This window comes from Artemia franciscana, chromosome 17 (genome assembly GCF_032884065.1).
Source record: "Artemia franciscana chromosome 17, ASM3288406v1, whole genome shotgun sequence".
Taxonomy (NCBI): Eukaryota; Metazoa; Arthropoda; class Branchiopoda; order Anostraca; family Artemiidae; genus Artemia; species Artemia franciscana.
The window spans coordinates 6,328,724-6,341,550 of NC_088879.1; the positions used below are offsets into that span (position 1 = coordinate 6,328,724).

Sequence of the window (12,827 nt, forward strand, 5' to 3'; positions counted from 1 at the left end):
ACCAACTTCATAATGACTTCAATCTCCAAACTAGCCATGGACACACTTGGTATCAAATCAAAATGCTTTTGTAGGCTTAGAGTCCTTAGACCTTTTCCATAAACATTTAAACAGTTTTGATAAAAATGTAAACTGGTCTCGATATACAGAAAGCCTACACACAGCGATAAGTATTTGAACATTCATTCTTGCCACCCTATTTTAGTGAAACCAGGGGTTGTGATTGCACTAGTTTATAGAGCTTTCAGAATTTGTTCCCGGGAGTCCTTAGATTCTGAATTACTGTACTTGAGGGATATTTTATTTTGTAATAGTTACCCAATTAAATTCATTGATAAAATAATAAAAAATAGACACATCAAACACAACAATAGGGTTATTGGAGTTTCACAGTGTACAAAATTAAATAGGCCGAAAAGTTTCATTTCTTTGCCCTATGTATCTATTTGTAGGTGTAAAATATTTGAGGTGTAAAATTCACCTCAAAACCAAAATATAGAGAATATTTATTTGCAAGGATAACCAACTTCATAATGACTTCTATCTCCAAACTAGCCATGGTCACATCTTGTATCAAATCAAAGTGCTTTTGTAATTTAATCCTTAATATATCTTCGTACATTTTCACATTACAATTTGAATACATGGAAACCACATCAAAACTAAAGAGAATTGAATTCTCCTCCAATGTAAAATTTTGTGACCGTGGGGTTGTGATTGCACTGGTGGATAGAGCTTTCAGAAGTTGTTCCCATGGATCCCCGAGTGCTATTTCATCGACAGTAAATGGCGAGGAGGTGGGCAGAGTAGTTTCAAAACACAAGATAAAAAATAATACAAATTTAAAAATTCGTGTTTCGGTGCTGCTGAACTTGTGACAACTATGTTTATATATATTCTGTTTTTATTTTATAAAACTATTTTATGTAATTCAATTATTTAGTTGCTAAAATTTAAATTAATTTACTTTTAGTTATTTTTACTTAATTAATTTTAATGATTAAACTTTAATTAACTTTGATAATTTTTCTATTTAAAAATAACTCATTAGTAATTTCATTAGTATAATGATCAATTTTATCTAATTCGTTACGTTTTAATGATTTGTACACACTATACTAAACTATTCCTCAGTTGGAGTATCTTACCACTAGAATTCCAAACTTAGCTTTAAAAAACATAACTAACCACTTACTGTCAAAGCATTCTTATAGTACTCTATCTTAGCACGAACTGGGAAAGGCTTGTTCCTGAAGTCTCGAAGACACCCAGCGATCTGTTGAGATGATCCATCTCTATAATCAAAAAAGTAGTCTTATTTAACAATTTTAGATTGAAAAATGAAACCAAACTGCTAAATTACTGTCAAAGCATTCTTATATTACTCTATCTTAGCACGAACTGGGAAAGGCTTGTTCCTGAAGCCTCGAAGACACCCAGCGATCTGTTGAGACGATTCATCTCTATAATCAAAAATTAGTCTTATTTAACAATTTTAGATTGAAAGATGAAACCAAACTTCTAAATTACTGTCAAAGTATTCTTATAGTACTTTATCTTAGCACGAACTGGGAAAGGCTTGTTCCCGAAGTCTCGAAGACACCCAGCGATCTGTTGAGATGATCCATCTCTATAATCAAAAAAGTAGTCTTATTTAACAATTTTAGATTGAAAAATGAAACCAAACTGCTAAATTACTGTCAAAGCATTCTTATATTACTCTATCTTAGCACGAACTGGGAAAGGCTTGTTCCTGAAGTCTCGAAGACACCCAGCGATCTGTTGAGACGATCCATCTCTATAATCAAAAATTAGTCTTATTTAACAATTTTAGATTGAAAGATGAAACCAAACTGCTAAATTACTGTCAAAGTATTCTTATAGTACTTTATCTTAGCACGAACTGGGAAAGGCTTGTTCCCGAAGTCTCGAAGACACCCAGCGATCTGTTGAGATGATCCATCTCTATAATCAAAAAATTAGTCTTATTTAACAATTTTAGATTGAACGATGAAACCAAACTTCTAAATTACTGTCAAAGTATTCTTATAGTACTTTATCTTAGCACGAACTGGGAAAGGCTTGTTCCCGAAGTCTCGAAGACACCCAGCGATCTGTTGAGATGATCCATCTCTATAATCAAAAAATTAGTCTTATTTAACAATTTTAGATTGAAAAACGAAACCAAACTGCTAAATTGAACCAGACGAAGTCTAGTGAGGTGCTACAGCGAAGCAGGATAATGTGGCAAATTAAGTAAACCAGGACTGTGTGGCACTCTACATAAAACACCCCCCAGTCCTGGTTTTTAATGTTTTTATACAGCAAGTGCAAGGGAACCTGCTCCTTTCCTTGGATGCGGTAGCCGTTTCTCAAGCTCCCTCTCAAGAATCGATCCCCGATTCCCCGTTACCCCTTGCAACCATGGTAGATGCACAGCCTACTTATCGAAGTTGATATAAGGCAAAGATTTGAAAACGTTGCCGATGCGAGACCGTTGCAACGGAGGGAGCAGCCAATCCCCATGACAGTTCTTTTTATATCAAGCTCTTAAAAGTACATAGGACAACAAAATAAAAACATCCACCCATAGCCCCGTTTAAGGCCTATTCATACCTGAAAACCACTATTTGAACAAGAGCTAAGAGCTCATATGGCACTTGTGATGAGGCAAGAAGAGCTAAGAGCCAAGAGATCATATGGTAGGAGCTCTAACAAAATTCTATGAATAGATAGATTGATTTAAAAGGTAAATAAGAGGCTTAATACCGGTCAGGACTAAAATTTCTAATGTATTTTACTGAAAACTGAATTTTCACTACTAACTTTAACGAACTAGGACTTCGTTTATATTACGTTGAAAACTAATGATATTGCTTAATTTGAAAGTGTTGTTTTGCTAATCAATCCCATAAACATTTGAAAGGAGCATATTTGTTGCATGCAGGCCTGCTACTGCGTGTCTGTTTGTTTTTAAAACATTTTTCACTGAAAAGAAGGGTTCTAATTTGCCATGGGGCAAGGGGAAGCAACTGCCCCTCTTAGACCTCCCACCAGACTATAATTCTCTTTGCTAAAGTTTAGTTTCTTCAAAAATCTTGTAAAAGCTAAGGTAAGCCTGCATAATTCAAGCATCCACGGAAACAGGTCAGTTTTCTTTAGTGTATCTTAACCTTTATGGTGCTCTGTTGCTCATTTTTCAGTTTTTACTGCTAACATCATGGGAGTTAGTAAAATTAGCTCCAATTTTGCCTTCCCCCCCCCCCCAGAATTTTAGCCTGATTTGTTCTGACAAGGTATCGGAGACGGCAGTTATCAGAAATACAAAGAATTGATAGAATGTACAATATTTACTACATTTACTAATGACAACTCCCCCCCCTCGAAATGTTTGTCTGACCCGTAAGAACTAAGAAAATGAACATATACCAATTTTTGTGTTTTCTAAAGTTTACGCTTAAGAAAATTGACAACTCAAATTGTATTAAAAATACCTTTATATGCGGTTTCGGCAACTCAAATTGACAACTCAAATTGTATTAAAAATACCTTTATATGCGGTTTATTAGTAATATCGGTTCGGTAGTAGGGGTAGTAATGGTTATAATAAGGTTTCGGTAGTAATGGGTGCCAAGTTTAAAAAAAGGGCAAGTTTAAAAGTTTAGAAAATCAGCCAAAAAAAAACCCAACTAAATACACATAGCCCCGATTAAATTAACGATGTGCAGATTCCTTCGAACGTGTATTAGTTTCTGGGAATCAATGGTTTGTTATTATTTAAATTTTCACAGACGAAAAACGCTCTCAAAATTGAATATATATATATATATATATATATATATATATATATATATATATATATATATATATATATATATATATATATATATATATATATATATATATATATATATATATATATATATATATATATATATATATATATATATATATATATATATATATATATATATATATATATATATATATATATATATATATATATATATATATATATATATATATATATAATATATATATATATATATATATATATATATATATATATATATATATATATATATATATATATATATATATATATATATATATATATATATATATATATATATATATATATATATATATATATATATATATATATATACATATATATATATATATATATATATATATATATATATATATATATATATATATATATATATATAGTTTAGTTTCTTCAAAAATCTTGTAAAAGCTAAGGTAAGCCTGCATAATTCAAGCATCCACGGAAACAGGTCAGTTTTCTTTAGTGTATCTTAACCTTTATGGTGCTCTGTTGCTCATTTTTCAGTTTTTACTGCTAACATCATGGGAGTTAGTAAAATTAGCTCCAATTTTGCCTTCCCCCCCCCCCAGAATTTTAGCCTGATTTGTTCTGACAAGGTATCGGAGACGGCAGTTATCAGAAATACAAAGAATTGATAGAATGTACAATATTTACTACATTTACTAATAACAACTCCCCCCCTCGAAATGTTTGTCTGACCCGTAAGAACTAAGAAAAATGAACATATACCAATTTTTGTGTTTTCTAAAGTTTACGCTTAAGAAAATTGACAACTCAAATTGTATTAAAAATACCTTTATATGCGGTTTCGGCAACTCAAATTGTATTAAAAATACCTTTATATGCGGTTTATTAGTAATATCGGTTCGGTAGTAGGGGTAGTAATGGTTATAATAAGGTTTCGGTAGTAATGGGTGCCAAGTTTAAAAAAAGGGCAAGTTTAAAAGTTTAGAAAATCAGCCAAAAAAAAACCCAACTAAATACACATAGCCCCGATTAAATTAACGATGTGCAGATTCCTTCGAACGTGTATTAGTTTTTGGGAATCAATGGTTTGTTATTATTTAAATTTTCACAGACGAAAAACGCTCTCAAAATTGAATATATATATATATATATATATATATATATATATATATATATATATATATATATATATATATATATATATATATATATATATATATATATATATATATATATATATATATATATATATATATATATATATATATATATATATATATATATATATATATATATATATATATATATATATATATATATATATATATATATATATATATATATATATATATATATATATATATATATATATATATATATATATATATATATATATATATATATATATATATATATATATATATATATATATATATATATATATATATATATATATATATATATATATATATATATATATATATATATATATATATATATATATATATATATATATATATATATATATATATATATATATATATATATATATATATATATATATATATATATATATATATATATATATATATATATATATATATATATATATATATATATATATATATATAATGCCTATATATATATATATGCCTAAAGTAGCAAAACCGGGACCGACAGACCGACGGAATTTGCGATTGCTATATGTCACTTGGTTAATACCAAGTGCCATAAAAACCACTGTTTTTTAAGCAGTCCACATTTTCGTAAAGTCTCAAAACTGAATCGTGAATATAGATCTTTAAAACTATGGACGAAGTCTGAATGAATACTGAACGAAGTCAGAATGAATACTGGACGAATGAATGTTCTCACTTCAGAAACAGTTTCTGAAGCACCATTCAGAAACAATTTCTTGCAGCTATATATATATATATATATATATATATATATATATATATATATATATATATATATATATATATATGTATATATATATATATATATATATATATATATATATATATATATATATATATATATATATATATATATATATATATATATATATATATATATATATATATATATATATATATATATATATATATATATGTATATATATATATATATATATATATATATATATATATATATATATATATATATATATATATATATATATATATATATATATATATATATATATATATATATATATCAATTTTGAGAGCGTTTTTCGTCTGTGAAAATTTAAATAATAACAAACCATTGATTCCCAGAAACTAATACACGTTCGAAGGAATCTGCACATCGTTAATTTAATCGGGGCTATGTGTATTTAGTTGGGTTTTTTTTTGGCTGATTTTCTAAACTTTTAAACTTGCCCTTTTTTTAAACTTGGCACCCATTACTACCGAAACCTTATTATAACCATTACTACCCCTACTACCGAACCGATATTACTAATAAACCGCATATAAAGGTATTTTTAATACAATTTGAGTTGTCAATTTGAGTTGCCGAAACCGCATATAAAGGTATTTTTAATACAATTTGAGTTGTCAATTTTCTTAAGCGTAAACTTTAGAAAACACAAAAATTGGTATATGTTCATTTTCTTAGTTCTTACGGGTCAGACAAACATTTCGAGGGGGGGGAGTTGTCATTAGTAAATGTAGTAAATATTGTACATTCTATCAATTCTTTGTATTTCTGATAACTGCCGTCTCCGATACCTTGTCAGAACAAATCAGGCTAAAATTCTGGGGGGGGGGGGGAAGGCAAAATTGGAGCTAATTTTACTAACTCCCATGATGTTAGCAGTAAAAACTGAAAAATGAGCAACAGAGCACCATAAAGGTTAAGATACACTAAAGAAAACTGACCTGTTTCCGTGGATGCTTGAATTATGCAGGCTTACCTTAGCTTTTACAAGATTTTTGAAGAAACTAAACTTTAGCAAAGAGAATTATAGTCTGGTGGGAGGTCTGAGAGGGGCAGTTGCTTCCCCTTGCCCCATGGCAAATTAGAACCCTTCTTTTCAGTGAAAAATGTTTTAAAAACAAACAGACACGCAGTAGCAGGCCTGCATGCAACAAATATGCTCCTTTCAAATGTTTATGGGATTGATTAGCAAAACAACACTTTCAAATTAAGCAATATCATTAGTTTTCAACGTAATATAAACGAAGTCCTAGTTCGTTAAAGTTAGTAGTGAAAATTCAGTTTTCAGTAAAATACATTAGAAATTTTAGTCTTTGCAGGAAAAACTTTGCCTTTTTAGTCTTATATTGGGGAAAAGCCACTAGTAGGCGGAATTAGCATTCTTAAAAATTTCATGGGAGAAAATTTTAAATAACCTATCTGAGTTTTTTTAAACTTTCTAGAAGATTTAATCCCCCCTCTGTCCAAGAGCGAAAAGTAAATAGAAGTTTAATTGAGTTTCGATTGGTTTATCAAGACCAAGCTTGTTCATCATTGATTAAGGCCTTTACATAGAATTAATTATCTAGTCAATCGGGGATGTATCCTCCCCTATAGATTTTTCGGCGGAATACTGAAAATGAGATATAATAGTGTTGAATAGAATATACTTTTAAAAGAAAAAACATTAAATTCAGACAAGTAATGATGTTTAGAGAGCAAAATCACCTTTAGTATATTTCTTCTATACATTCAATGTAGGAGTTCTTGAACTTTCCCTGCAGCTTTACTAATCCAAAAGCGATCATAGCATTTTTAGCTAAATATTATTTATAGGCCATCCCAATAAACTGAGCATGCTCAAATATATTTATGGGTTTAAAATGTATATTAACCTCAACCAGTTGTATCAATTTTGCGTATCTTACGGTAAATAAGGGAAAATAAGGCTTTACGGTAAATAAGACTAATAAGGCTTTATGTAAATACGGTAAATAAGGCTATATCGTATATTTCAAGATAATTAGCAGTTTAGATATTCCCAAAAACAAGGCACCCCTCGTTTTCTCAATCGCTGAAAGGCTTTTGTTGTGTCTTGAAAGTAAAAAAAAAATATAGAAAGAAACGATAGTACATTTCTTAACCCTCATTTAAAATTTCAGTCATTAAAATACACCCCCTTTCCTGGTATCTCCATCCGTTTAAGAGCTTTCTTTACAGTACAAATTGGCTTCTGATCAACGATTTATTTTCCTGATATTAACTACTTACATATTCTTAAATACAAACGTGAAACCTGCGAACACAAAAAAGAAACAGAACTAAATATCATTGGGAATTGTTTGTCACACCTAAGGATTACATCTGACATTTTCACGTTTCTGAGATAATTTCAAAACATAAAATCGTGAAGAAGAGAAAATGAGGACAATAGCAACCAGCAGAAAAATTAGTTTTTTTTAAATTTTAAAAATTAATTTAGTTTAAATTAATTTAATTAAAATTAATTAATTTAAATTAAAAATTAATTTTAATTTAGCAGCAAGCAAAAAAAAAAAAAAAATTAAAAGTGCGAATATTTCGGTCAGGACATCCACTTGACCGTCCTCAGTACAAAGTAATACTAATAAAAATAAAATAAAACTAAATCTTAAAACGAAACTAAAATAAGATGACCCTTTCAGAGCAACGATAAAAGGGTAACACCGAGTTACCCTTAAAAGGGCCATCCTTTGGGTTACCCTTTCACAGTTACTCAGTAAGGGTCATGTTAGTTTTGTGTTTGTTTTAAGGTATGATTTTTTATATTTCCATGTATGTTTTCTCTTCTTCACGATTTTGAGTTTTTTCATGATTAGCCAGTGTGGTCTCAGAAATTATTTGAGATAATTTCCAAAAATCCTGTGCTAAGCTGTTCTCAAAAGGATGATCTGTAGGACTATATAGGTCAAGGGGATCAAAATACAATTTTCCATCTAAAGACATGCTAATTTACCAGCTGAAAAAGTTTTTGGCAATTATTTTAAAAGTGTGATTTCTGTGTGTTATCACACTTAATATAATTTTAACACAGTTAAAGTGTGACAGAAAAATACAAATAAAAAAATCTTAAAAAGGTTTTTGGTCAATTTTAAAAGTGGAAAAATGTCAATGTGACCCTTAGTGACGGCAAAGATTTAAGATCATTGGAATAAATCACCATGAAAATGATGCAGAGCACTCTAGCCCCCACTTCACTCCCCACTTTAATGCAGGGTATTTCTCAGACAAAAAAAGGAAAATCATTTGAAAATTACCGATTAAAAACTGTAAGAATTATTTTCTTTACAAAATAATTGCAGCACAAGTCCTTAGAACTTTCTTTTTGCTGCAATAATTTATTAGTGGTGTCATTTTTATTTATGTTTATATTTTGGATAAAAATAAAAACCTACCTACCTACCTACCTTTAATAGAAGAAATACCCAGATGCTAACGATAAACCTACCTCCCTTAGCGATAACATAGCATCAAAAAATTACGCCGTCTTAACCACAAAACTTACTTTTTATGGTCATATACTTTGGTTCCATCATTAACCATGGCCATTATATAAGGATTGTTGTGCTTATTGTCATTATCAAATGAATCAAAAAAGATTCCCAATCCCTTCCACATATCATTAGAGCCAAAGACAGGTCCAGGAGTGCCCCTTTCTTCTGTGTACCAGAATGCTAATCCATCTGCACCAATCCTGCCCCGGCCTGTTACGCGAAAAATCATCTCAACTTCCCACCAGTCAAAGTTGACACTATTCTTTGTCCAAACTTGACCTGCAAATATACTATTTTAAACATTCAATATTTAGCTATAAACCAGGTAAGCCAGGCCATATATATATATATATATATATATATATATATATATATATATATATATATATATATATATATATATATATATATATATATAGCATATGTAGCTATAGCCATGTTTGATATAGCCTAGAGTCACTTCAAGATAAAATTTCAAAATGGCTGTTAAATTGATGTCGTTGGTATTTTTTTTCCTCATAAAATCTCTAGACTTTTGACACATTTCTGCATCAAATAGAACCAAAAGTGTTTGTGCTTCAACTTGTAACTGCTCAACCTGTAGATTTCTAGTCTACTTTAAGCCATTCGAACATAGGTAAAGTTAAACTTAATAAAAGATAAAATGAAACTAAGAAAAAAAAAAAAAATACCTCAGATTAGGTACCACTTGCTTAAAATAGGAGTCTTTATTTGTTTCAAGAAAATCCATGTGAAATTACCTCGTTTTTTTTCACAGCTTGTTTATTTAGCTTTTATCTTACTTTCTTTTTGTTGTACCATTTACCTAGTTATATTTACTTATGTGATAATTATCTAAACTTGATCTACAAATTTACTATTTTAAACTATTAACATATAACAAAAAAAACGAATATCTTAATTTTGGATATTCCCCAGTATCAGTTTAAGACCAATTCTTAAGATGGCTGTTATTGATGTTTTTTTACATTTGAATGCCAATAGAAGGGCTATGTAGGGCTATATAGGTTAAGGGGATCAATATGCAATTTTTCACTTAAGGACATGCTGATTCACCAGCTGAAAAACTTATAGGCTATTAATTGGATGTTTTTGGATGTTATTTTTTTTTTTACATTTTACTCAGACATTATGTCCCAAAGCAATGCTCAAAATTTACTATCACAGGAAGATGATCTTGCAAATACAATTTGTCTTATATATCACTTCATTTTGTAATAATTTTAACAAATGGTTCATGGGGCCTTATATCCAGGTCTGGTGAATTTTACCTGGTACGATTGTTTGACTGTTGGAACTGTTAACATGGCAATAAAATAATCCTTGATAAAACAACAAATTCACAAAGCTGAACAGTAAGACAAAATACATGCATAAAGGATTTCCTCTATGGCCGTTTTTATTCTTTTTTGTTTTACTGCAATGTTTTCGTAATTTAATTGTTAAGTTTACTGATTTGCCCTTTATCTTTGATGATTTTGCTTTTTTAATTCCTTTTAATTTTAAGTGTTTGACTTAATGTACTGTTTTGATTTTTTTTTTCTTAGCTTTTACTGACATATAAAGCGAATTCGGCTCTATAGAGCTTGTGATAGTCTTTTGAAAATAAATATTATATTATCTTATCTAAGTGCAAAAATCTCATCAATCTACTAAAAATCCTCTAGTTTTTTTTTAATGGGCCATTTACACAAATTGGGGTCATCGTCGAGGGGGTTGAAGACAAGTCTGTTGACTAAAATCACAATTTTGGCACCTTATATGCAATTACTGGAATAAAAAACAATTTAATACAAATTTTATGAATCATCACATGAGAAGGAAAAACAAAAACAAATTTCAAACAGCAAAAAAAGCAATAATACTCTAAACTCTAAAGCCTCCCCTGCCCCTAAAAAATAAAAGAAGAGTATCTGAAACTATAACAGTTTGATATAAATAATAACAAACAAGCGGGAGTGAAACAATATGACCAGTTTGGTCACCAGCAAACAAATTATGAAAGTTTTTCTCTGTTTTTTTTTTTCTCTGGAAAAGCTTAGTGGGTAGTCACTTCCACCCCCTATCGAAGTCATCCGCAGAAACTAGATGTATCATGTGACAAACATATGTAGTTTTCTTCTTTATTTTACTTTTGAATTGGGTTGACAATTTAACAAGACTTCATGTAGCATATGACAATTACTCCAAAGTAAAACTTAAATGAAAAAAATATCATTTTTAATTACTCATGAAATTCGTTCTTTTCATGTCAAGTGTTTCAATGGAAATATGGAGGAAAAATAAAGGAAAACAACTATTTCTTATTCTATTTCCTAGAAAAATCCCAAAAATTTGTGATATATATTGACTTTTTTCTTGTTTTACATTTTTGTTTCAAACTGATTTCAAGAGATTATTTATTACCTTATTTTACTAACTAAACAATATTCTCGGATATACTGCCTATGCCAAAGACTACCAGTGATAGGTTATTCTTTAAAAGAATAAGATGAAACATTGATATTACTAGAATAAATACTGAATATTGGAGCTCTTTAAGATAAATATACACTTATTTACTGAAAAAAAAACCTTTGTTCTAGACCCTACACTTTGTTCTAGACATACGTCTTTATGATTGAGTGAAATTACAAGCCTTTTTTCTTCTTTTTCTTAGAGGCTTGTAAATCCGTCTGCTATTTTCATGGAAGCGGATGGATAATATCAGATGGGATGTAAAAGAAAACAATACTGAAACTTATAAAATTGTTTTTACCACAAACAATTGCACCGTTTTTGCCATTGCATCATTTTTTTTTTACCATACTTCTTAATCTCATCTGATAAATAGCTAAATATCACATAATCTTAGCTAGATTCTAAAGCTGTCCTTAGTTTTCTAATTTGAAATGCCACCATATTGCTGGTGTTGCTGATGAAATTAAAGGCAAGTAATATTTCAAATTAAACCATGTGTTACTATTCCTTTAATCTCATTTTCACAGAGGTTAATTGCCAAAGCCATTTGTTAAGTAGGACTAAAAAGTACAATAAAAAAAGTTATGTTTGAAACATTTTAATCTCAATTTCAAATTAAATCTCACCTTCACATGAATAAAACAGGAAAGAATTATAAAAAAAAACATAATAAAATGTTATATAGTCAATAACACAATTCTTCATTCTACTCAGCATCACGTTACTGCTGTTCATGATGATATTAGCAACAATTTTATTTTTCAAGAAACAGTTAGAGGTGTACAGGATAGTACTGCAATGTACACATTGGGCAGTGAAAACAAGCCGGCAGTAACAATGCACTATAGTCACTACAGTTTATTTTTATTTATTTAAACGTATCAAAAATGTATGGGGTTCAACCCCCCTGGATACTATAGTCAAAATGTCACTATAGTAAAAGATAGATAAAATGAACGATCGTTTTTTTAACACCTCTGCTGAGAAAGTGGAACTAAACACACAGTTACGCACTCGACCTCCAGTCTCTTGATGACTGCTGTTGTGTTTAAATCACAGCCTATATT

The 12,827-nt window shown here is 29.4% G+C and overlaps 1 protein-coding gene across 1 annotated transcript in view; it reads right to left on the bottom strand.

The window, feature by feature from the left end:
* Nucleotides 1-12,827, bottom strand: part of LOC136037749 (protein ERGIC-53-like) — a 43,372-nt gene that overhangs the window by 23,198 nt on the left and 7,347 nt on the right. The window contains exons 3-4 of the mRNA XM_065720541.1: nt 9,291-9,558; nt 1,196-1,295 (exon numbers count right to left, since the gene is read on the bottom strand). Coding sequence (XP_065576613.1) covers nt 1,196-1,295; nt 9,291-9,558 — 368 coding nt within the window. The remainder of the gene's footprint in view (nt 1-1,195; nt 1,296-9,290; nt 9,559-12,827) is intronic.